The sequence below is a fragment of the Danio rerio genome, chromosome 9 (assembly GCF_052040795.2).
Source record: "Danio rerio strain M-AB ecotype USA chromosome 9, GRCz13ab, whole genome shotgun sequence".
NCBI classification, from domain to species: domain Eukaryota; kingdom Metazoa; phylum Chordata; class Actinopteri; order Cypriniformes; family Danionidae; genus Danio; species Danio rerio.
Window position 1 is genome coordinate 49,601,129 of NC_141029.1, and position 26,372 is coordinate 49,627,500.

General features: G+C 33.7%; 2 protein-coding genes across 48 annotated transcripts in view; both read right to left on the reverse strand.

The window, feature by feature from the left end:
- Positions 1-26,372, reverse strand: part of tns1b (tensin 1b) — a 479,302-nt gene that overhangs the window by 225,202 nt on the left and 227,728 nt on the right. For 5 of the 47 annotated variants that reach the window (XM_087266598.1, XM_087266596.1, XM_087266594.1 and 2 more), the window contains exon 1: positions 3,213-3,615. In XM_087266598.1, coding sequence (XP_087122724.1) covers positions 3,213-3,233 — 21 coding nt within the window. In that variant the 5' untranslated portion in view covers positions 3,234-3,615. 47 annotated transcript variants of the gene reach the window in all.
- The window catches only part of phgdh (phosphoglycerate dehydrogenase), a 722,740-nt gene that overhangs the window by 138,298 nt on the left and 558,070 nt on the right, over positions 1-26,372 (reverse strand). The gene's annotated exons all lie outside the window — the stretch shown is intronic.

Below are 26,372 nucleotides of genomic sequence, written 5' to 3' on the forward strand. Positions count from 1 at the left end.
TTTCTCAGGCGTCTGAGGAGGTTTTGATTGAGCTCCCACATCCTCCACTCGTTCTACACCTGCACTGTTGAGAGCATCCTGTCTGTCTGTGTCAGCACCTGGTATGGAAACAGCACCAGCAGCAATCGCAAAGGCCAACATAGGATTGTGCGAACTGCTGGACGCGTAGTAGGAGGTGAGCTTCCCTCCCTCCAGTTCATCCACACCAGGCGGTGCATGAGGAAAGCCAAGAGAATTATCAGCGACTCCAGCCACCCAAGCCATTGACTTTTCTTTCTGCTACCCTCAGGCAGACGGTTCCGCAGCATCCGGTCACGCACCAGCCGGCTAAAGGAAAGTTTCTTCCCTCAAACTATCAGGCTGATGAACACTTAACACACCCCACACAGACAGACTCTTCCATACCCCTCACTGCACACCATCAATATGCAGCATGCACTGCACTTTAACCAATCCATACTTTAAACAATGCTGCCTACAACTATGTGGACACCTATTCATTGTACATATCGCTGTCAATCTTACATTGTCCTGTTTTTTAGGTGTATGCTGTTGTATTTTGCACTGTCATTGTATTTGCATTATCGGTATTTTGTATTGTCTGGAGCGAGCACCTAAGCTTTTAACTCATCATAGCACACGTGCTGCTGATGATGTGACAATAAAAATGATTTGATTTGATTACTAATAAATAATATGTCAAAATGAACTGAGTTTTGCCTTAAAACAAGTTAAAACTGTTTATCTTTTCAAAATCAAAGGTTTGAGGCTGAATAAAATCCCAAAGCTTCCACTTCTAGGGGCAGTATTTCTTTAAAAGTCAACAAAGATGCAGTGAAATGTTATAAGAGCAGTTCGATTTAATCAGATTGGATTCAGTGATAAATATGTCTACATTTCTCCTCAGCTTTACTCCAACAGAACTCACAAGTTTTCCTTCAGCACTTACACTCTCTGCCCTCACAGAACAAGCAAAAACAAACAGTCTGACACACACACACGAGCAAATGAGGTTAAAACTCCCAAAATATCCGAGGACGTTCTCCATCTCCTAACCTGAAACACAGCGCTGGCCAAGGTGTTTGACTCTGCAAACTAAAATATGCTGAGTTAATTCAACTTAATTTTGGGTCATATAGGTACAAAACCAACCACAAAAAAAAGTATAAGACCAAATGTAAGCCCAACATTTGGGATTGTCCATATTTGACTCAATTTAGGTTAAAATAAAACTTTTTTTTTTGTTCTCAAGTGTATGAACTGATTTTTAAAAATAAAAATAAAAATAAAATAAAAAAAATCAACATTTTTTTTAACAATATGAAGGTAAACACATGTCAATATTTTCCTCATATAAAGCTACAGCGATAAAGAGTTCAGAACATGAATTGATTTGATGCTACAGGCTGGGTTGTTTTAACCAAACTTTGGGTCAAATATGGAAAAACCCAACTGTTGGGTTAAAAAGTGTACTTGAACTACAGGGCTGCACATTATGTCCATATCGCAGGAAATTGCAATAATTTAAATTAACTTATGTGCCAAGCGTTTATGTGCTGCATGCATAGATTGTTTATCCAAATCTGACCAATCAGATGAGGCCTTTATCTTAATGTCTGCCTTTTGCTGTTAGCTGAACCTAGATTAGAAAATAAACCCTAATGCTGGGAGACAAGAGAGGAAAATGATTACAGTCAATAAGAACCTGAATTTCCACAGAGGTTTTCAGTCATCCATGGTATTTTAATTTATAAATGTTTTACTTTGACATTGTTTTTTAATTAGCTCAGAAAAAAAAAATTATATATATATATTCCCATTATCATGTAGCCCTAAATTTAGCTGAACAAATGACCCAATGCAGAGTTTGTTTATATTTGACGCTGTAAAAAATGTTGGGTTCCACACAATTCCTTCATGTTAATTGTTTTATGTTCAATCCACTTTGTTCAATTCACTTTAAAAACAGCATTTTTTTACAGTGTATGCCTACAGTACATTTGAAAAAGGTGCAATCTGAAATGTTCTTCTAAAATTAGCATTTTTCTCAACCTCCCATGTTTATGTTCAGTTATTTCATTTATTATTACTATTTATAATTATTTATTAAAGGCAATGAATGTCTTTTATTTGCCATAAAAATGAAATGACTGAAGATAAACAGACTGTTAAAAATGTTGGGTTCCACACAATCGATTTGTGTTAGAACAACATGAAAGGATTAAGATAACTTATTAATTTTGACAAATTTGAACATAAAACAATTAGGCTGTCCCCCCCAAAAAAATCAAGTAATGTATGGTTTCAGCTCATTTTAAAAAATTATTTTAAACAAATAACATATCATTTTTTGAGTGCACATCTGTCCAAAATGCTGGGTTTCACACAATGCCTTCATGTTTTCCAAATACAAATCGCTTAAATTGACTAAGTCATTTTTACATATTGAAGTGGATCAAACATAAAACAACAATTTTAATTGTCTCAAACAAACCATCAAGAATTGAGTTGTTTCAGCTAATTTTAAATAATTGTTTTAAACAAATAACATATGTGATTTTTTTTTTGAGTGGGGTTTCACATAGTTCCTTCATGTTCTCCCAACACAAGTTGCTTAAATTGACTTTTTACAATTTCAAGAATATTGAACATAAAACAATTAAGTTGTGCCCAAAAAAACTCAGGAATTGTGTGCTTTCAGCTCATTTTAAATGAGTAGTTTTAACAAACAACATATGTTATTTTTTTTAAGTGCAGAGACTTAAAAATGCTGGGTTCCACACAATTGCTTCATGTACACCCAACACAAATTGCTTAAATTAACTTAATCGTTTTTACAAATTTAATTAAATTGAACATAAAACATTTAAGTTTTCCAAAAAAAAAACTTAGGAATTGCATTGTTTCAACTCATTTTAAATAAGTAGTTTAAATAAGCAGCAAAAGTCATTTTCTGAGTGCACAAGCCTGTCAAAATGCTCATTTAAAAATAAAAATTTCATAGGTTTTTGCATCTGAACTATTCATTTCTCCTCGAATTTCTTCCAACAGAACACACACAAGATTTCCTTCAGCACTTACACTCTCTAACTTCACAGAACGAGCAAAAACAAACCATCTCAAGCAAAAAAACACACACATAAGAGCAAATGAGGGTTACAATTCTCTCTCAGTAGCAGCAGCAGCAGCGAGCCGAGCCTCCATCTGCTTACCTGAAACACAGCGGTGGCCATCCTCAATGATTATGAATGTGTGCGTATGTGTGTGTGTCAGCCACAGCGCCGCATTCTCCTCCGAGCACAGAGTATCACAACACACACACATATACCTCTCTCAAACACACGCTGTAATCCGGCCAGCAGAAAAGTGTGTGCGCGCAAACACACACCGCTGCTTTCTTGGCTTCTTGAGAAAAGCTGAAATGTTGACTCACATTCCCTGTTCACTCCAGCCAGAGGAGAGGAAAAAAAAAGAAGATCATAAAAAAAGATATTCACACTATATATGGCTATGGACTGAGAGAGGAGGTCAGATCCAGCAACAGCAGCTAGAAAACTGAGCGAGGGAGCGACAGAACGAACGAACGAGTGCACGGCACGGAAATCTAGGAAGTCTGACTGCAGGCTACAGCCATTCCCCTTCCTCACACTTTTACTTCACCCTCCCTTTTTTTTTTTTGTTCATTCTCTCTCTCTCGCTCGCTCACTCACTCACTCTCGCTCGCTGTGAGCATTTATGGAACAGACAGGGAAAAAATCCTTGTAAAAATATACACAGAGTCCAAAATTAACACTCATTATAGGCCAAATTCAAGCAAAAAAAAAAAAGACAAAACAAATAAAGCAAAGTTACGCATCAGCTGACCAGTAACTTTATTGGTAATGGCAACAAGCAGTTGATATGTGTTTATTTTTTAGAACTGATAAGACATTAGATAATACACAGGTTGAAATGACTTGACTGAAAATAAACTAAACATAAAATAAGATATAAGAGCAATATCACACGAGTAGCAGTGTGATATGGCTGTATCAGTGCCTTAGCGTACTACCAGTGCTGATATACAGCCATATTGCACTGCTACGAGTGTGGTATTGATTTCATATAACAGATTGACGGTAAAATTGTGTATATAAAATAAGAAAATCAAACAATGAGAGTCTATAACGATTTTGTTTTAGAAACTACTTTCTTCCACCATTCATTCACATCTGCAGCTGGTGTCAGAACAGCAGAAGTTGTTACTTATTTACCGATATCACTTTAGAGCTAGTGTTTGAATGACTCTCTATAGCGTAATGTCTAAGGTGATGATAAAACAGCTAATTTTGCTCACACTTTAAGATTACAAGGCTGAACGTGACATTATAATAATAATAATAATAATAATAATAATAATAATAATAATAATTATTATTATTATTATTATTATTATTATTATTATTATTGTTAATTTTATTATCATCATTATTATTATTAGTATTAGTAGTAGTAGTATTACTATTATTATTAGTAGTAGTAGTAGTAGTAGTATTTAATATTATTAATATGATTATTATTATGATGATAATGATGATGATGATTATTATTATTATTATTATTATTATTATTATTATTATTATTCATTCATTCATTCATTCATTTTTTTATCGGCTTAGTACCTTTATTAATCTGGGGATGCCACAGCGGAATGAACCGCCAACTTATCCTGCCCGTTTTTTCACAGCCCTTCCAGCCCATCTCTGGGAAACATCCACACGCACACATACACATACACACTCACACTACGGAAAATTTAGCCTACCCAATTCACCTATACAGCATGACTTTGGACTGCGGGGGAAACCGGAGCACCCGGAGGAAACCCATGCGAACGCAGGGAGAACATGCAAACTTCACACAGAAACGCCAACTGAGCCGAGATTCGAATCAGCGACCCATCGCCTACTGCGCCACTGCGTTGCCCATTATTATTATTATTTATTATTGTTATTATTAATATTAATATTAATCATTTTATTATTATTTTTATTATTATTATTATTATTATTATTATTATTATTATTATTATTATTATTATTGTTGTTGTTGTTGTTGTTGTTGTTGTCTTTTCGATCATTGATTTTTTGTTATTATTATTATTAGTAGTAGTAGTAGTAGTAGTGGTAGTAGTACAATTACTATTACTTTTTATTATTACTATTTACCCAAACACAGCTGAAAGTTTTGTGACTGGACATGGTTTCTCTCTCTCTCTCTCTCTCTCTCTCTCTGGTTGTTATCAAGTTCTCAGTTTACAGGTTTAACATGAGTTGACAAGCTGAAAGGCAGAGTGAGTTACGCAGAGCAGGAACAGAGCTCAGCGTGATCCGTGTCCCTGTAAAGAGTCAATCTGAAGAACACGCAGAAACTATTAACACGATCCTAAAGCTCTCCCAGACACAACCTGACATATAAAACAAACCTCTTTAATCCCCTCTAAAACAGCCATCAGTCTGAAGAAACCTCACAATCTGCACATTTTATACAAGCACACAACAACACTACATCTGCAGTGTAGCTCCTGAAGGAAATGCCAGAGTCCGTTTATCATTAGCTTTGTTTTATACACATATTTTTATATTTTTATTTGATTTCTGAAGTTATTATGAAGCATGATGGGATGTGTTTGTTTGATATTGTTTTCGAGGGATTTTAGTTTGTATGCATTTGAATTTGTTTGTTGGGTCATGATGCTACCACCCTAATTGAATTGCCCCTGGTGGGAATAATAAAGTTGCTAAACTAAACTATTTTTGTGCACATTTTGAAATATTGCCTAAAATATATTTAATGGAAACACCAAGATGTCTTTGAAAATGTGCATAAACGCTTTATCCAATAAAACAAAATGTGCAAAATCTACAATAGAAACACTTTTACCAAATAAATTCCAGTATGCGAATCAAAAAAGTCCTGTGATTTCTTTTTAACAGATCATGTGGTGATAAAAATGGGCATGATGGGACAGCATTAAAGTTGAGATCCCGAAATGAGAAAAAGACTGTAGGGCACTTCAGGATTTCATCCTTGGGGAACTGATTGGATCATTGGAAGATTGGCATTACTAACAAAATGAAGGAAGATTGACAAATGGATGAAAGCAAGACAGAAACGAGACGCCCTGATAGCCCTGCTCTAAAATACTGTTAACCTCGCCCTAAAACAGAGCTAGCTCCGCCCCAAAAATTATGATGGTCCCGCCCTAAAATACTGATAACCCACCCTAAAAGTCTAATAGTGCCTCCCTAAAATACTGACATCCCATCCAAAAAGACTGTTAGCTCCATCCTAAAATCTTGACAGCGCCATCCTAAAAGACTGATAGCTCCAACCTAAATGTCTGATAGTCTCTCCCTAAAATACTGACAGCCCCGTCCAAAAAGACTGTTAGCCCCACCCTAAAATCTTGATAGCCCCATCCTAAAAGATTGATAGCTCCACTATAATGTCTGATATAAGCCCCTTTCAAACATACAGACCTTTCCGTAAAATTACCGGCAATTTTCCGGAAAGGTTGTATGTTTGAATAGGCCCTTTTTGAAAATACCGGTAAATTCGTTCTGGCTATTTTCCGGAAAGAGAAGTTGTAACATTACCGGCATTTTGCCGGAATGCTGCGCTGTGTGAATGCAGAAGGAAGATTGCCGGAAAGAGCGTCCACGTCTAGAACGTCCTGACGTAAGACACCTACTTTAGCCAATCAGAACAGTCAGACGCATTCACGTCCGCGCGGTTTATTTTTTATTTTATAATTTTCCAGACACCTTTAGCTGCTAGATGTTAGTCAGATAACGTTTCTATGTTCCTTCTTAATGCTAACTGTGTAAATAATTATCGATAAAATGCTTATGATAATCCGTTGTTTGTTTACCTTCAAGCTTTGCGTGTGCCCGTGAGCGCCCATAGCGCCAGCACACACACATATCATGAACATCCCGACATGCGAAAGTGTTCCTCTATGTTTTCATTGGAGTTGTACTATATACTGATCCATCCAAAGAGTTTGTAATGTAGTCAAATGTTTACAAACACAAGCGCAGCCGTTTTGAGGTCATTTCTGGTTAATGATATCAGAATTTACCGGCATTTTGCGATGGATGTGTGAATGCTCTTTTCCGAAAAAATTCCGTAACGTCCTCGCCTGTGTGAACAGCGCTATTTTGGATTTACCGGTAAAGTCGTTCCGGAAATTTCCGGATATTTACCGGTATCACTGTGCTAAAGTCTATCCCAAAAATACGGACAGCCCAGCTCAAAAAGACTGTTAGCCCTGCCCTAAAAGTCTGATGGTCCCACCTTAAAATACTGATAGCCCACCCTAACAGACTGATAGCCCCGTCCTAACACACTGATAGTCCCTCCTTAAAATACTGACAGCCCTGCCCGAACACTGTTAGCCTCACCCTAAAATCTTGATAGCCCCGTTCTTTGTCCTCATTTGTAAGTCGCTTGTCCTCATTTGTAAGTCGCTTTGGATAAAAGCGTCTGCTAAATTACTAAATGTAAATGTAAATGTAAAAGACTGATAGTCCCGCCCTAAAAGACTGACAGCCCCGCCCCAAAAGATTGGTAGCCCCGCCCTAACAGTCTGATAGTCCCTCTCTAAAATACTCATAACCCACCCTAAAAGACTGATAGTCCCACCCTAAAGGACTGATAGCTCCTCCTTAAAATACTGACAGCCCTGCCCGAAAATCTTGATAGACCCATCTTAAAAGACTGATAGTCCCACCTTAGGAAAGTGATAGCCCTGCCCTAAAATACTAATAGCACCGCCTGAAAAGACTGTTACTGTAGCTCCACTCTAAAATACTAATAGCCCCGCCCTAAAAGACTACGGAAAAACAGGCAGCTGATGATACAGGAATCACGAACAGCAAGGAATTTAGCTGTGGCTTCGGGGCTGTTTGAGAGCAAAGCCATTACTGAGGGGAAACTGACAGCTTTAGTGCCGAAACCTTTAGCCCTGAGGAAACAAACTTATTTTCAAACTCTAATTCTCCTTTAGTTTTACAACAACAACATGCTACAGGTGTTTGACTGCATCAGACAGTCGTGTTGAGACTGAATCTATTGAGAAATAAATGTAAAAATAAAATAATAATAATAAAAGATTAATTTTCTAGACTTCTATGTTTGCTTGTTGGTGTAAAAAATTACATTAATATCCAGTTCATTTATTATACAAAAGTACAATTTTATTTAAAAAAAGTATAAAATAAATAAATAAATAAATGAAACAAAATAAACAAATTGATTAATTAATTAATTGATTAATGTAAATTAAATTAAAGAAAATAAAAAGGCTGTAAGGGCAGCTCAAATAAGTCAGACAACTGTATAGAATTGTATTTAGATAAGAATAAAATAAATAAATAAATACAGTAAATAAATAAATAAATATAAAAATAAATAAATAAATTAATTAATTAATACAAATAAAATAAAATGATAATAGAAAAACAATACTGTTAGGGTAGCTCAAATGAGTCAGACAACTGCATTGAATTGTATTAAAATAAGAATAAAAAAAAAAATAAATAAATAAATAAATAAATAAATACAAGACAAAATAAATAAATAAATAATAAATAATTAAATTAATTAATTAATTAATTAATTAAATAATAATTAATAAATAAATAAATTTATTAATTAATTAATTCAAATTAAATACAATGAAAATATAACCAAATAAAATAAAATGTAAAAAAATTAAATTTAAATAATTATAAATAATTTATTTATAAATAAATAAATAAATAAATAAATGACCAAAATAACTAAATAAATAAATAATTACAGGACTAAAATAAAAAAATAAAAAATAAATAAATAAACAAGAACAACTGGATAAGACAATTGTATGAAATTGTATTAAATTTAGAATAAAATATAATGTTAAATAATCTAATTAACTAACTAACTAACGCATTAATTGAAATAATATAAAAAATAAAATAAAAAATAAAAATGATTAAATCCTAGCATTTTTCTGCATAGTAAGCATTAATCCCATGTGAATGAGTTCAAAAAACAGAACCTTGCACCATGCATGCCATCAATACAAAATACTGTAAAATCTCATTCAATACAACTGTCTTCAAAAAGCTTCAGTTCAATGCAGCTGGGCACCAAAGCCAACAAACAGGTTTATCGTAGGCTTATTTCAGCGCTGTTTATGAGAGCAGATAGCATTATCTATTTTCACAAACACCACAAAAACCATTAGAGTCTCTGTGCGAGTGTGTTTAAGTGTGTCTAAAGTGAACAGTTCTTAGAGAAAGATTGAAGCTCAACACAATGTGCTCTCTGTTCAATCCTGTGTTCAAATTACACTTATTCTGCCCTCACAGAACAACATGCAGGATCATAGCATTACCTTTTGGCCTGGTTTTCAACAGGTGGATATGTAACTACAGCATTATGGGATGAATTGCATCTTTTTCTACAGACAAGCGTTCAAAGAAATAGTGTTCTGATGAAGCATTTAAATAATAAAAAAATATGTAATGCAATGTAATGTGTAGTTATATAGCGCATTTTATTGTGTATGGCAATACACCCAAAGCGCTTTACAATCATGGGTTGGGGAGGTATTGTAATAATACAATAACAATGTTTTTCTTATTAAATGGAAGTCCTAAGAGGCCATGTAATGAAATTTTTTTCTCTCTTGTTTTGTCATGATCATGACTTAATAATCTTGTGATCTCGACATAACTGGTTTTCTTGTGATCTCAATTTAACAGTTGTTTTCTTGTGATAACGACTTCATTTTCTCATGATCTCGACATAACTCGTTTTCTAGTGATCTCGATTTAACAGTTGTTTTCTTGTGATAACGACTTCATTTTCTCATGATCTCGACATAACTCGTTTTCTTGTGATCTCAATTTAACAGTTGTTTTCTTGTGATAACGACTTCATTTTCTCATGATCTCGACATAACTCGTTTTCTAGTGATCTCGATTTAACAGTTGTTTTCTTGTGATAACGACTTCATTTTCTCATGATCTCGACATAACTCGTTTTCTTGTGATCTCAATTTAACAGTTGTTTTCTTGTGATAACGACTTCATTTTCTCATGATCTCGACATAACTCGTTTTCTAGTGATCTCGATTTAACAGTTGTTTTCTTGTGATAACGATCTCATTTTCTCATGATCTCGACATAACTGGTTTTCTAGTGATCTCGATTTAACAGTTGTTTTCTTGTGATAACGACTTCATTTTCTTGTGATCTCGACATAACTGGTTTTCTAGTGATCTCGATTTAACAGTTGTTTTCTTGTGATAACGACTTCATTTTCTTGTGATCTCGACATAACTCGTTTTCTAGTGATCTCGATTTAACAGTTGTTTTCTTGTGATAACGACTTCATTTTCTCGTGATCTCGACATAACTGGTTTTCTAGTGATCTCGATTTAACAGTTGTTTTCTTGTGATAACGACTTCATTTTCTCATGATCTCGACATAACTCGTTTTCTAGTGATCTCGATTTAACAGTTGTTTTCTTGTGATAACGATCTCATTTTCTCATGATCTCGACATAACTCGTTTTCTAGTGATCTCGATTTAACAGTTGTTTTCTTGTGATAACGATCTCATTTTCTCATGATCTCGACATAACTCGTTTTCTAGTGATCTCGATTTAACAGTTGTTTTCTTGTGATAACGATCTCATTTTCTCATGATCTCGACATAACTCGTTTTCTTGTGATCTCGATTTAACAGTTGTTTTCTTGTGATAACGACTTCATTTTCTTGTGATCTCGACATAACTGGTTTTCTAGTGATCTCGATTTAACAGTTGTTTTCTTGTGATAACGACTTCATTTTCTTGTGATCTCGACATAACTCGTTTTCTAGTGATCTCGATTTAACAGTTGTTTTCTTGTGATAACGACTTTATTTTCTCATGATCTCGACATAACTGGTTTTCTAGTGATCTCGATTTAACAGTTGTTTTCTTGTGATAACGATCTCATTTTCTCATGATCTCGACATAACTCGTTTTCTAGTGATCTCGATTTAACAGTTGTTTTCTTGATCTCATTTTCTCATGATCTCGACATAACTCGTTTTCTTGTGATCTCGATTTAACAGTTGTTTTCTTGTGATAACGATCTCATTTTCTCATGATCTCGACATAACTCGTTTTCTAGTGATCTCAATTTAACAGTTGTTTTCTTGTGATAACGACTTCATTTTCTTGTGATCTCGACATAACTGGTTTTCTAGTGATCTCGATTTAACAGTTGTTTTCTTGTGATAACGACTTCATTTTCTTGTGATCTCGACATAACTCGTTTTCTAGTGATCTCGATTTAACAGTTGTTTTCTTGTGATAACGATCTCATTTTCTCATGATCTCGACATAACTCGTTTTCTAGTGATCTCGATTTAACAGTTGTTTTCTTGTGATAACGATCTCATTTTCTCATGATCTCGACATAACTCGTTTTCTTGTGATCTCGATTTAACAGTTGTTTTCTTGTGATAACGATCTCATTTTCTCATGATCTCGACATAACTCGTTTTCTAGTGATCTCGATTTAACAGTTGTTTTCTTGTGATAACGATCTCATTTTCTCATGATCTCGACATAACTCGTTTTCTAGTGATCTCGATTTAACAGTTGTTTTCTTGTGATAACGACTTCATTTTCTTGTGATCTCGACATAACTGGTTTTCTAGTGATCTCGATTTAACAGTTGTTTTCTTGTGATAACGACTTCATTTTCTCGTGATCTCGACATAACTGGTTTTCTAGTGATCTCGATTTAACAGTTGTTTTCTTGTGATAACGATCTCATTTTCTCATGATCTTGACATAACTCGTTTTCTAGTGATCTCGATTTAACAGTTGTTTTCTTGTGATAACGATCTCATTTTCTCATGATCTCGACATAACTCGTTTTCTAGTGATCTCGATTTAACAGTTGTTTTCTTGTGATAACGACTTCATTTTCTTGTGATCTCGACATAACTCGTTTTCTAGTGATCTCGATTTAACAGTTGTTTTCTTGTGATAACGATCTCATTTTCTCATGATCTCGACATAACTCGTTTTCTAGTGATCTCGATTTAACAGTTGTTTTCTTGTGATAACGATCTCATTTTCTCATGATCTCGACATAACTCGTTTTCTTGTGATCTCGATTTAACAGTTGTTTTCTTGTGATAACGACTTCATTTTCTTGTGATCTCGACATAACTGGTTTTCTAGTGATCTCGATTTAACAGTTGTTTTCTTGTGATAACGACTTCATTTTCTTGTGATCTCGACATAACTCGTTTTCTAGTGATCTCGATTTAACAGTTGTTTTCTTGTGATAACGACTTTATTTTCTCATGATCTCGACATAACTGGTTTTCTAGTGATCTCGATTTAACAGTTGTTTTCTTGTGATAACGATCTCATTTTCTCATGATCTCGACATAACTCGTTTTCTAGTGATCTCGATTTAACAGTTGTTTTCTTGATCTCATTTTCTCATGATCTCGACATAACTCGTTTTCTTGTGATCTCGATTTAACAGTTGTTTTCTTGTGATAACGATCTCATTTTCTCATGATCTCGACATAACTCGTTTTCTAGTGATCTCAATTTAACAGTTGTTTTCTTGTGATAACGACTTCATTTTCTTGTGATCTCGACATAACTGGTTTTCTAGTGATCTCGATTTAACAGTTGTTTTCTTGTGATAACGACTTCATTTTCTTGTGATCTCGACATAACTCGTTTTCTAGTGATCTCGATTTAACAGTTGTTTTCTTGTGATAACGATCTCATTTTCTCATGATCTCGACATAACTCGTTTTCTAGTGATCTCGATTTAACAGTTGTTTTCTTGTGATAACGATCTCATTTTCTCATGATCTCGACATAACTCGTTTTCTTGTGATCTCGATTTAACAGTTGTTTTCTTGTGATAACGATCTCATTTTCTCATGATCTCGACATAACTCGTTTTCTAGTGATCTCGATTTAACAGTTGTTTTCTTGTGATAACGATCTCATTTTCTCATGATCTCGACATAACTCGTTTTCTAGTGATCTCGATTTAACAGTTGTTTTCTTGTGATAACGACTTCATTTTCTTGTGATCTCGACATAACTGGTTTTCTAGTGATCTCGATTTAACAGTTGTTTTCTTGTGATAACGACTTCATTTTCTCGTGATCTCGACATAACTGGTTTTCTAGTGATCTCGATTTAACAGTTGTTTTCTTGTGATAACGATCTCATTTTCTCATGATCTTGACATAACTCGTTTTCTAGTGATCTCGATTTAACAGTTGTTTTCTTGTGATAACGATCTCATTTTCTCATGATCTCGACATAACTCGTTTTCTAGTGATCTCGATTTAACAGTTGTTTTCTTGTGATAACGACTTCATTTTCTTGTGATCTCGACATAACTCGTTTTCTAGTGATCTCGATTTAACAGTTGTTTTCTTGTGATAACGATCTCATTTTCTCATGATCTCGACATAACTCGTTTTCTAGTGATCTCGATTTAACAGTTGTTTTCTTGTGATAACGACTTCATTTTCTCATGATCTCGACATAACTCGTTTTCTAGTGATCTCGATTTAACAGTTGTTTTCTTGTGATAACGATCTCATTTTCTCATGATCTCGACATAACTCGTTTTCTTGTGATCTCGATTTAACAGTTGTTTTCTTGTGATAACGACTTCATTTTCTTGTGATCTCGACATAACTGGTTTTCTAGTGATCTCGATTTAACAGTTGTTTTCTTGTGATAACGACTTTATTTTCTCATGATCTCGACATAACTGGTTTTCTAGTGATCTCGATTTAACAGTTGTTTTCTTGTGATAACGATCTCATTTTCTCATGATCTCGACATAACTCGTTTTCTAGTGATCTCGATTTAACAGTTGTTTTCTTGATCTCATTTTCTCATGATCTCGACATAACTCGTTTTCTTGTGATCTCGATTTAACAGTTGTTTTCTTGTGATAACGATCTCATTTTCTCATGATCTCGACATAACTCGTTTTCTAGTGATCTCAATTTAACAGTTGTTTTCTTGTGATAACGACTTCATTTTCTTGTGATCTCGACATAACTGGTTTTCTAGTGATCTCGATTTAACAGTTGTTTTCTTGTGATAACGACTTCATTTTCTTGTGATCTCGACATAACTGGTTTTCTAGTGATCTCGATTTAACAGTTGTTTTCTTGTGATAACGATCTCATTTTCTCATGATCTCGACATAACTCGTTTTCTAGTGATCTCGATTTAACAGTTGTTTTCTTGTGATAACGATCTCATTTTCTCATGATCTCGACATAACTCGTTTTCTTGTGATCTCGATTTAACAGTTGTTTTCTTGTGATAACGATCTCATTTTCTCATGATCTCGACATAACTCGTTTTCTAGTGATCTCGATTTAACAGTTGTTTTCTTGTGATAACGATCTCATTTTCTCATGATCTCGACATAACTCGTTTTCTAGTGATCTCGATTTAACAGTTGTTTTCTTGTGATAACGACTTCATTTTCTTGTGATCTCGACATAACTGGTTTTCTAGTGATCTCGATTTAACAGTTGTTTTCTTGTGATAACGACTTCATTTTCTCGTGATCTTGACATAACTGGTTTTCTAGTGATCTCGATTTAACAGTTGTTTTCTTGTGATAACGATCTCATTTTCTCATGATCTCGACATAACTCGTTTTCTAGTGATCTCGATTTAACAGTTGTTTTCTTGTGATAACGATCTCATTTTCTCATGATCTCGACATAACTCGTTTTCTTGTGATCTCGATTTAACAGTTGTTTTCTTGTGATAACGACTTCATTTTCTTGTGATCTCGACATAACTCGTTTTCTTGTGATCTCGACATAACTCATTTTCTTGTGATCTCGACATAACAAAAAGTTGTTTTCTTGTAATAACTACTTAATTTTCTCGTGATCTCAACATAACAAAACGTTGTTTTCTTGAAATACGGTGATGCGGTGGCACAGTCGATAGTACTGTCACCTCGCAGCAAGAAAGTCGCTGGTTCCAGCCTCGCCTGGGTCAGTTGGCATTTCTGTGTGGAGTTTGCATGTTTCCTCAGGGTGCTCCGGTTTTCCCCACTGTCCAAAGACATGCGGTACAGGTGAATTGGGTAAGCTAAATTGCCGGTGGTGTATGTGTGTAAATGAGTGGTTATAGATGCTTCCCAGAGATGGGTTGCAGCTGGAAAGGCATCCGCTGCGTAAAACATATGCTGGATAAGTTGGCGGTTCATTCAGCTGCGGCAACCCCAGATTAATAAAGAGACTAAGCTGAAAAATAAAAATGAATTAATGAATGAATGTTTTCTCGTGATAACGATTTAAGTTTCTTATGATCTTAACATAACAAATAAAAGTTGTTTTTGCGTGATAATGACTTAATTTTCTTAACTAATTTTGTCGTAACTCGTTTTGTGATCTTGACATAACAAAAAGTTGTTTTTTGTGATAACGACTTAATTTTCTTATCATCTCGACATAAATCATTTTCTCGTGATCTCGACATAAATGAAAGTTGTCATGTCGTGATCATGACTTATTGTTTTGCTTTTATTTATATATGTATTATTATTAATATTATTATTATTATTATTAGTAGTAGTAGTAGTAGTAGTAGTAGTAGTAGTAGTAGTAGTAGTATTAGTAGTAGTAGTATTATCTGGCCAATGTCTGGCCAGTGAGTATGAACTGGCCCTGCGAACAGTGAGAGAATAGCCTAACTGCAGACGCGCATTCATGCAACACATTTAAGGCATTCAGAACAGCCATAATAATGAGCGCAAACGCTCATGATTAATGTACATTCATTATTATATCCATGTATATGATTACTGTTACCTATTTAAAGCTACTCTATATGGTGCAAAATAATGCACTGCATTGCGTTTATTATGGAGTGGTGATTAACGAATAATCCATAATTGATTGTTAATTTAAATGATGATCGATCACAGGATTTTGTGGAAATTGACATGGCTAAAACAAACCAACTCAGTTATTTTAAACAAAGTTTAAGAAATTTAAAAACACTTGCGCTTTCGGATCTGTCATTTCGTATCATTCTCGTCACTCCTGCAGCTGGCGGGGCACTTCCGTACAAGCCTGTACTTCGCACTCTTACGGAACTTAGCTCTGCATTGCCGCGGCTATGTCTAGGGCATCCAGGCAATAAATATTGCAATTATTATTCATTAACAGTAAAATAAATATATTAATTAATGAATTGTATTTCAATTATTTATAAAAATGTAATAATAATAATAATAATAATAATAATAATATTTTATGTACTTTTTTTTCTCTGTACATTTCCGAAAGAAAGTTGCTCTTTTTTCAGGAGACATAATAAATTGTATGCTCCCCTACACCCCAACTCGTTTATTATGTTCCGTTGACTCTGGCCTTCTCGCTGTCCCTAGGTACCGCCTCTCTTCAATAGGGGGCATATCATTTAGTGTTATTGCACACAATCTCTGGAACTCTCCACCACGCTCACTCCGCTCTGCTAATAATATCTCTGAATTCAAATCCTTACTTAAGACTCACTTATTTTCTAAATGCTTCACTTCTGATCTGCCAAACTGACCACCTTATCTGATCCACCTCCACTCTGCTCATTTGTCTCCTAGGTCTTGTTTGTGTAATTCCAGTTTGTTATATTTGACTTCATGTTTGTTTATCTTTTTGTTGCATTCCTTGCAAAGTGTACTTGAGCTCTGGAAAGGTGCGATATAAATAAAAATTATTATTATTATTATTATTATGCTATATATCATTACGCAGTTTTCTTTTTTCCATGTTTCAGGCTGACGTTGTTAAGTCCTGCCGTCTAATCAGCTTTTCCACAAAGCCAACAATTGATGTTCTATTCACGAAGTCCTATCGGAAAACATGAGGCGTTTGTTTGCTGATATCAGAAATAATTACACAGAAGCCTCGAGCATCAAAGCGAGTGTCTGTTGGGATGGTCCCACACCAGATGTTAGCATGAAGTGAATCCGCAGAATCCAGCATTAATGACAAGCCTGACGAAAGAGGAGGAGAAAACGAGGGAAATTCACACCATCCCATCACAAACACACACTGGCCCTTTCTCAAAGCGGACACTTTACGTGGATCTACACTTGTTTTTAAAGACTATTGCACACTATGTTTCGTCCCCTTGAGGCTGCTATGCAACATTGCGGCAAACTAATTTGTAGGATATTTTGTTTTGGATTTTCGCATTCCATTATTTAATGTGGACAAACTTTATTGTTATGTACAATTCTCCCTATCAACAAACCATTAACTACAGTCTAAATTATTAGCCCTCCGGTGATTTTTTTTTCTTTTTTCAAATATTTCCCAAATGATGTTTAACAGACCAAGGAAATTTTCAAAGTATGTCTGATAATATTTTTTTTCTTCTGGAGAAAGTCTTATTAGTTTTATTTTGGCTAAAATAAATGTAATTTTACATAAAAAAAAAAATAAAAAAAAAAACATTTTAAGGACAAAATTATTAGCCACTTTAAGCTATATATTTTTTTAAATAGTCTACAGAACAAACCATCATTATAAAATTACTTGCCTAATTACCCTAACCTGCCTAGTTAACCTCATTAACCAAGTTAAGCCTTTAAATGTCACTTTAAGCTGTATAGAAGTGTCTTGAAAAATGTCTAGTAAAATATTATTTACTGTCATCATGGCAAAGATAAAATAAATCAGTTATAAAAAGTGACTATTAAAACTATTATGTTTAAAAATGTGTTGAACAAATCTTCTCTCTGTTAAACAGAAACCGGGGGGGGGGGGGGGAATTGGCACAAACAATTGGGCTAAAAATTATTTTCTAAAAAGTACTTTTCCAATTTAAAGAAATAAGTTGTTTTGCTTGTAGAACACATAATCCTAAATATATGCTCTGTCTGCTTTTAACTTTATCTCCTTGGGATATAAAGACTTTTGCTACTTATTTGAGATGAGTTGAAAAAACTATATTTTTTTTATATTTATTAATTATATATATAGGGGGGGTGGGTTGTTTTTTTTTATGTTCAATCCACTTAAATCCACTTCTATGTTAAGCTGCTTTGTAACATTGTAAAATTGTTATAGACATAAAGATGAATTGAATTGAACTAAATGTGTAGAGAAACAATTAAGGTAGCTTAATTTATTTGTGTTTGGACAACATGGATTAGGAATTGTGTAGAACCCAAACTTTGTTTTACAGTGAATTTAGACAACATTTTCATAACAAATCAAAATTATAGAATGGAATGCTCGACTCCATAATCACAAAAATCATACAAATAAAAAAATTTAAAAAATAAATAAAATGTGCATTTATGAAGTGACATTCACACAGGTGAGTGGGCCTGACAAACCACCTGTAGAAACATTTTTCTCTCCTTAAAAAAAAAAAAAAACTACTAAGGAAGTCAATAGGGTTTATGCCGAAGCATGCTAATAGGACTTTTAATTTGCCAGTAACCTGGGTTAAGCGCTTTCCGGCGAATTGAATGCCAATGCAAAAAACGGTGCATTTAAGGTCTGTTTTCTTTAAAAATCAGCGATTTCCACTAGCTGAGTGATATCCGATTTAAAGTGGGTCTCAGATTGTACAAGAAGCACTGCATTAAATTACATGTTACCCTGCCATGTCTTTATAATATGAGCATTTATTTTACCCCAGTATATTCAATGGAGCTTCTGCGCTAGCCTGCCGATTCTGACGGGCGCGTGCGAGTGAACGGCTTTTTGTCTCGTTTTACGCTTAAGCAACTAAATAAATGCCAAAGTTTATTTAACTGAATGTATTTTAATGACATTACAATATCGATACTGTAAAAGGAACCGTATAAAACGGAAAAAAGTTCACAATAACAGCTCACCGGAAGTTTATCAGTATGGGAAAAACACTAGCTCGGCATATACCCTATTGGTACCAGTAACCAGCATTTTACAAAACACATTTTGCAAGAAAGAAACTCAAATAGGTTTTGAACAAGAGTGAGTAAACAATTACAGATTTTTTTCATTTTTGGGTGCAGTAGCAATAGCAATAGTATCACAATGTTCTTTTGAATAGCTAGAAATAAATATTCGCAGGCATATAATTCAATCACTGAGGTTAAAAAGTCAACACCAAGAAGCTACTTAATATTGTTTGTGGACACAATCACGTGTAACTGCATACGCATTCATAACCTAATAAGAATGCCAACACTGATATTTTTTGGACAGAAAAACAGGATAAAGGGCTTCATTTCACATCTATCTTTGCTTACAAAAACAACAACAGAAACACCAACAAAGAATGCAGACCTGTCTTTAAAAAGAAAAAAAAAAATCCCCTATTACATGTCGGCGTGTAATGAGTCTGACATATTTCCTGTGTCCTGGATTTTATTATCTTTAATGATCCTCTTGGTGCTGCCTGTAATAAGCATGGTTATGGCCATAAGTAACACTCAAGGTGGTGGTTAATGTCTAAAGCCAGTGTAAGGAAAAATGAATGCCAGATAATGTGGCACAAGAGTCAAAAATGCAGTGTCAGGAAAATGACGGTGGTCGAGAGAACTTAACACGCTGCAACTTACACTGTAAAAACGCTGGGTTCAATACAATCGATCTGTGTTGGGACAACATGAAGAAATTAAGTTAACTTAAGTTTTACAGATTGAAGTGGATTGAACATAATATAATTAATTTGTCATAAGAAATCTCAAGAATTGTGTCTTTTCAGCTCATTTTAAATAAGTAGTTTGAATATACAGCAAGCATCATTTTTGAGTATAAGAATACGTATGAACGTAGAAAAGACCAGCAATTAAAAAAAACATATTTATCAGTTTCATGATTAGAAAATAGAAAACTCACTGACTGAAGTTAGCTATATATAGTGTTGTATTTGTATTATATTGTCCTTTCCATTATTAGCCAACTAAAAGAGCCTGATCTTTTATATTATTCTTATCTACAGATTATTTTAATTTGAATAATTAACAAAGCTTTGTTCATTTATTTTTGTTAAATTTTTAAATATTTTTAGTTAAAGATATTTGGCTCTATTTTAAGGATCTAGATCTTAACGATTTAAGTTTAAAGCGCATGTCCAAATACACCTTTGCTATTTTAAAGATGGAAAAAATATGCTTATGCTTTTATTCTCTTGATGAGTTATGGTTATGCTTTGAGCAAAACGTGCATTAAACCAAATAGAAACTCATCTCCCATTCCCTTAAAGAGTTAGTTGTGTTGCACCATGGCGCATTTGCTATTTACATGGTGGACTTTGTAAGTGGAAGAACTGAACGGAAAAACTGAACGATTCACTATCGAGAAAACAGTTAAACAGATGATCTGCAGCGTGAAATAAAGAATGAGCCTCCTACATTCAGCCTCTTTACTTTACTTTCACTCTTTACTCCTTTACTTTGGTGGATAAGGAAACGGTGTTGTACATGCTCTATTTAATATTTAATTTAGTTTGTTAAGCGCAAAGACTTGTTTCAAGACTATTTCTAAATTCAGTTCTAATTTCCAGCAAACAAATAAATGAACAATAATAACAAAGTGTGGTCAAAAAACGGAGTTATATTAAATTCAATTCAATTCAGCTTTATTTGTATAGCGCTTTTACAATGTAGATTGTGTCAAAGCAGCTTCACATAAATGGTCATAGTAACTGGATCAGGGTAGTTTTTAGTGTTTAAGTTCAGTTCAGTTTAGCTCAGTTCAGTGTGGTTTGAAATCATTACTGAGAGTCCAAACACTGAAGAGCAAATTCATCGATGCGTAGCTTTTCAGATCCTGAACCATGCAAGCCAGTGGCAAACACACGTCCTGTTCTTATGCCCCAAATGGTGATGCAGACGTCTCTAAAACACCACAGGTGGACAAATCTAAATTAGTTTCTTATTAAAACAAATATAAATATGCATATAATAAATAATACTACTAATAATAATAATAACATTATGCAAATGCAAATTGCCATAAATCAACTGAAAAAAGCCTCCCAGATATGAAGGCATATTGGTGAATATGAAGAAAATAAAAAAAAATTGTAACATTTTAATCCTTTAATTTTTTTCATAAGTATTTTTGTTTATTGCTGTACATCCTGTGTGTATTAAGCATTCGAACCTGAATAGGTGCATAACTAACGCACATTGTGCTGGACTTTTACTTTTGCTTGACCAATGGCGTAGTCTATTTCAGTTTCTCAAAATAGCAAAGCATCAACAATGCGCCTTAACACACCTCCTTTATAGGCCGGCACATCCATGAGTCCACAAAGTAGTGCAAATGGATTTGCTATTTAAACAACATGGCACAAAACGCGAAAATTAGGGTGGCACTGGTCTAAAAATAGCAACAAATCATGGAAACACAGCTTGTGCCTTATTGCGAGCGTTTCACAGTTAGTTTATGTTGTGAGGATTTGCAACAAGTGTTAAACCAGTGAAGATATTTGCTTAATTTGCTGGTGTTTTTTATGTGTTTTCTTTGTGTTTTCTTAAAAAAAAAAAAGTGTTATCAAATGTAAAATCAGCTCTGGAAATTTAAGGAGCAGCTATAAAAAACCTGCAAACAAATCACTTCACAATAAGCTTTCATTAAGTAATATTAGAAAGTATATCTATTAACATGAACTAATAATGTACCTGTACAGAATTTATTAATCATCATCATTAAATCATATAGCTGGGCTTGAAAGCATTAGTTAACACATTATGAGTTTATGAGAACTAACAATAAATGACTTTATTTTCATTAACTAATGTTAACAAATATTCATAAATAATGTAATAAATGTCTTTTTTGTTGTTTGTTCATGTTAGTTATTACATTAACTTAAGTAATAACTAATGTAATCTTACTGTAACGTGTATGAATAATAACTATTACTTGGATTTTGATTATTATCATGGATTAAATAACTAATTGATAACTGGTTAATTAACTAGCTGAAGATTAAATTCCAGTTATTAGATTGAGCGTTTCGAAAAAGTAAACAAAAACTGTATATGAAAAATAAAAATATATATTGGATTACTTTGTTACTTAGGTAGAAAGTAAACCGATTACTTTTCTCATATCAATTATAATGAATTTCCCCTCAAATACTACCCAAATCAGGAACCTTTTCTGCAGCGGTGGCTCTACAGGAGAACATTCCTGTGATTCCGAGGTGGGACGTCCTGCTGGAACACGCATTGGCCAATCAGAGGCCTGTAGAGAAGCAGGTGTGTGTGAACAGACAGACGTTCACCCTTACATATGGAGCACACATTCACTAACACACACAGCAAATGAATTCCTGAAGCTCTACTGAAGCTGCGGGTGGCAATGAGAACATCTCTGCCAATCCTCACATTTGCTAAAGACGAGAACTGACGCTCACATAAGTTGAGTCAGCGCATTTTAACAATCACATTAGTTTTTTTTAACTGCTGTGATTAATCATGAATGCTTGTATTTAAAGGGCTAGTTCTGAAAATACTGCATATTGATCATGTCAACAACCTCAGGATGTCCAAATAGTGAGCAACACTAAAACATATATATGAGACTTCTAAACCTAATCAAAGGAGCCTGAGAGACAAGAAAAGGTCTGATGGATTTAGAGGGTGTTCTCTTCATATAATATAATATATATATATATATATATATATATATATATATATATATATATATATATATATATATGTATACACACACACACACACACACACACACACACACACATAGTTGAGTTTTTTTAATTTGTTTGTTTTATTATTAATTAGATTCATTACAAATATTACATTAATTCATTTCAAATGAATAATAATTACATTCATTACAAATATTGATAGATATTAAAATATTTATTTTCAATATTTATCAAAAATATTGACGAATACTGAAAATATATATATTTAAAACAACTACAACAGGAACCTGGTTTAAATAATTTATTGTTTTTGAAATTTTGCATTAGCATTTATTCTATGTAATTTATTGTTATTTTTTATTTCAAATTATATATATATATATATATATATATATATATATATATATATATATATATATATATATATATATATTAGTTATGTATTACATATATATTAGTATATGTATATGTGTATATATATATATATACATATATATATATATATATATATATATATATATATATATATATATATATATATATATATATATATATATATATACACTAATATATATATATATATATATATATATATATATATATATATATATATATATATATATATATATATATGTAATATATAACTAACTATATATTAGTTATATATTACATATATATATTAGTTATTTATGTCTTTGCTTATTGATTGATCAATTTGGGCAAGTATTGCATGCAATTAGCTAAATGAAAATAAGAAACATCAGGGTGGTAACTAGCTTTAAATTTAAAAATGTATTTTTTATTTTATTTAATTCATTTAATTCAAGTTGTTTTATGTTATTTTTGTAAACTTTAATATGTTGTGTGTAATATCCATGGATTATAATTTTTTGCATTAATAGATTTTTTTATACAAGTTGTAGAAATGTTTTAAAAAATAAAAATAAATACATACAAATAGTGTAAACAAATTTCTAAAAATGCATACAAAGCTTTCAACAACTGAAGTCTAAGGTATACAGAGTTATTTGGATTATTATTTTATACTTATTGGATTGTTATTTTAGATTTGCCCTATATAGTTTCTTTTGTCTTGCACAGTAAAAAGAGTCAAACAGGTTTGGAAGGACATGAGGTTGAGTAAATAACAAACGTACACTCGTTTTTTGGGTGAACTCTTCCTTTCATGCATTGTTGGTGGACATGCATTGTGAAATGACTCCATACATGGAATGGAATTGTTTTTATGACTCTCAACAGAGGTTTTTGTGTCCGTGAAGACCAATTCAATGAGCTCACACAATATCAAGGCTGCTCAGAGTCAGGCTCACCGCAGGAACTCGACACCGTTCAAATCAACAGAACATACACACATACGTTCATCAGAAAACATGCAGACTCACACACTCCACATCTCCAGTTCCTTCAGAGCCAACCAATGCCAAGCAATGAAAATAATCAACAATTACAGCAGGAGAGAATGTTCTGGGTCTGAGAGCATGGTTTCTGTGGCCCTGCCAGAGAAAAATCCTCAAATCCGCCTGGTTTTTATGTGGCTTGAATGGGTTTCAGTTTGATCAGTCACTCTGGACTTGCTGCTCCAGCTATAGAGTATGTTAACATTTGGTATGATTTAAAGGGATAGCTCACCATAAAAATATGAAAATATGGCATTAAATGAATCACCCTCTATAGCGGCATTTACACTGCAGATCTTATATTAGATTTTTTTGCTGACCTGCTTACATTTTCGTTTAAAAGTAACTCGCATCCAATTGTCTGTATTTACACAGTAAACGGCAAAGGCGCAATGACCAGGAAAAAACGAGTGACGTTAATTCTGAAGCTTTCATTTCAGAACAGACTTTAGCAGAGTCGCTGTTACGGCTCAGTATCTGTGCCTGTGTTTGTTTGTATTTTTTTTCTCTCTCCCTCCTTTTCTACCTATCATTTTCTTTAGGTCCGCCCAGCTCATCTACCTATTGGCTAAGCAAGATGCCAGTCATCATCACCGTTTGCGATGACATCATCATTGGCCAATCACAAGCAGACTTCCCCACTTTAAAAGGAAGCCGGTACAGTCGAAAGCTAGCTTACTTTTTAATGTCACAATTGTGTGTTTGCTAGGTTGGCTGACTGTGTGTTTTGCTGGATGGCTGGATTATGTGACAGTTTTTGTGCTATGTGTGCTATAATTATTTGTGCTGAAATCGATCTTTAAAAGTGTTCTAATTGTGTTTTCTCTCTGATTACCAGATATACGACATCCATGGGATTCGAGGAACAGGGTAGATGTCACGTGACCTACATGTTGCTACACGTAGGAGATACCAATGTATTATACACACTAGTTTAGAAGTGTGCGCCACTAATTGTAAGTTTTGTTTACGTTTGTGTTTAGAAGTGTAGTTTAGATAGGGCGTAAAAACGCTGAAGACTTTTCTTTCTCTTTCTTTTGTTAGATAGTATAGAGATTGTGGGTTCGAGTTAGGGTTGTGTTTTTTTATATTATTTTCTTTTCTTTGGTGCCACTTTTGTTCCTCCCCTTTATTACAACCATTTATTTATTCTTGTTTTCTTTATTTTGTAAATACTTAGTTTATCACTTATCCACTTTGTAAAATAAACACTTATTTTGGCATAATTTGGTTGTTTGTTTGCTCAATTGCCACCACCATTCATAAAAGGGTCATCATTTTTAAATGTTGCGTTAACCCTAGCCTTTCCATCTTAAATAACCGTAACAGTCGCAAACCTTAAATCTCATACACAAGGACTAAAAAGCTTTTCCATTGTCATATAACACAATTAGTTAAGCATGTTACCATAAGGGAGCGAGGCAGTGGCGCAGTAGGTAGTGCTGTCGCCTCACAGCAAGAAGGTCGCTGGGTCGAACCTCGGCTCAGTTGGTGTTTCTGTGAGGAGTTTGCATGTTCTCCCTACCTTCGCGTGGGTTTCCTCCGGGTGCTCCGGTTTCCTCCACAGTCCAAAGACATGCGGAACAGGTGAATTGGGTAGGCATAATTGTCTGTAGTGTATGAGTGTGTGTATGTGTTTGTGGATGTTTCCCAGAGATGGGTAGCAGCTGGAAGGGCATCCGCTGCGTAAAAACTTGCTGGATTAGTTGGCGGTTCATTCCGCTGTGGCGACCCCAGATTAATAAAGAGACTAAGCCGACAAGAAACTGAATGAATGAATGTTAACAAAAGGGAGAATGAGAAAGAGAGTGCAATGTCCGCCACGTAAACAATATAAACTAATATTAAACTGTGGCATATACGTTAAATGCACAAATCACAACATGGACATTACATTAAGATGCCTACTGGTTTAAAAAGGCATAGATTAAAAGAAGATGGCCAAATGAGAACTTTTGTCATAAACTATGGTATTATCAGATGCAGACATCTTTTAATTTAATTTAATTTAATTTAATTTAATTTAATTTAATTTAATTTAATTTAATTTAATTTAATTTAATTTAAATTAATTTAATTTAATTTAGCTTAATTTAATTTAATAGCAGCATGGACACTATATGGTTTATTATTAATAAAATAGTATTTATTTATTTATTTATTACTTATTTATTTCATTTTTAATTAATTTATTAATTCAATAAATTTAT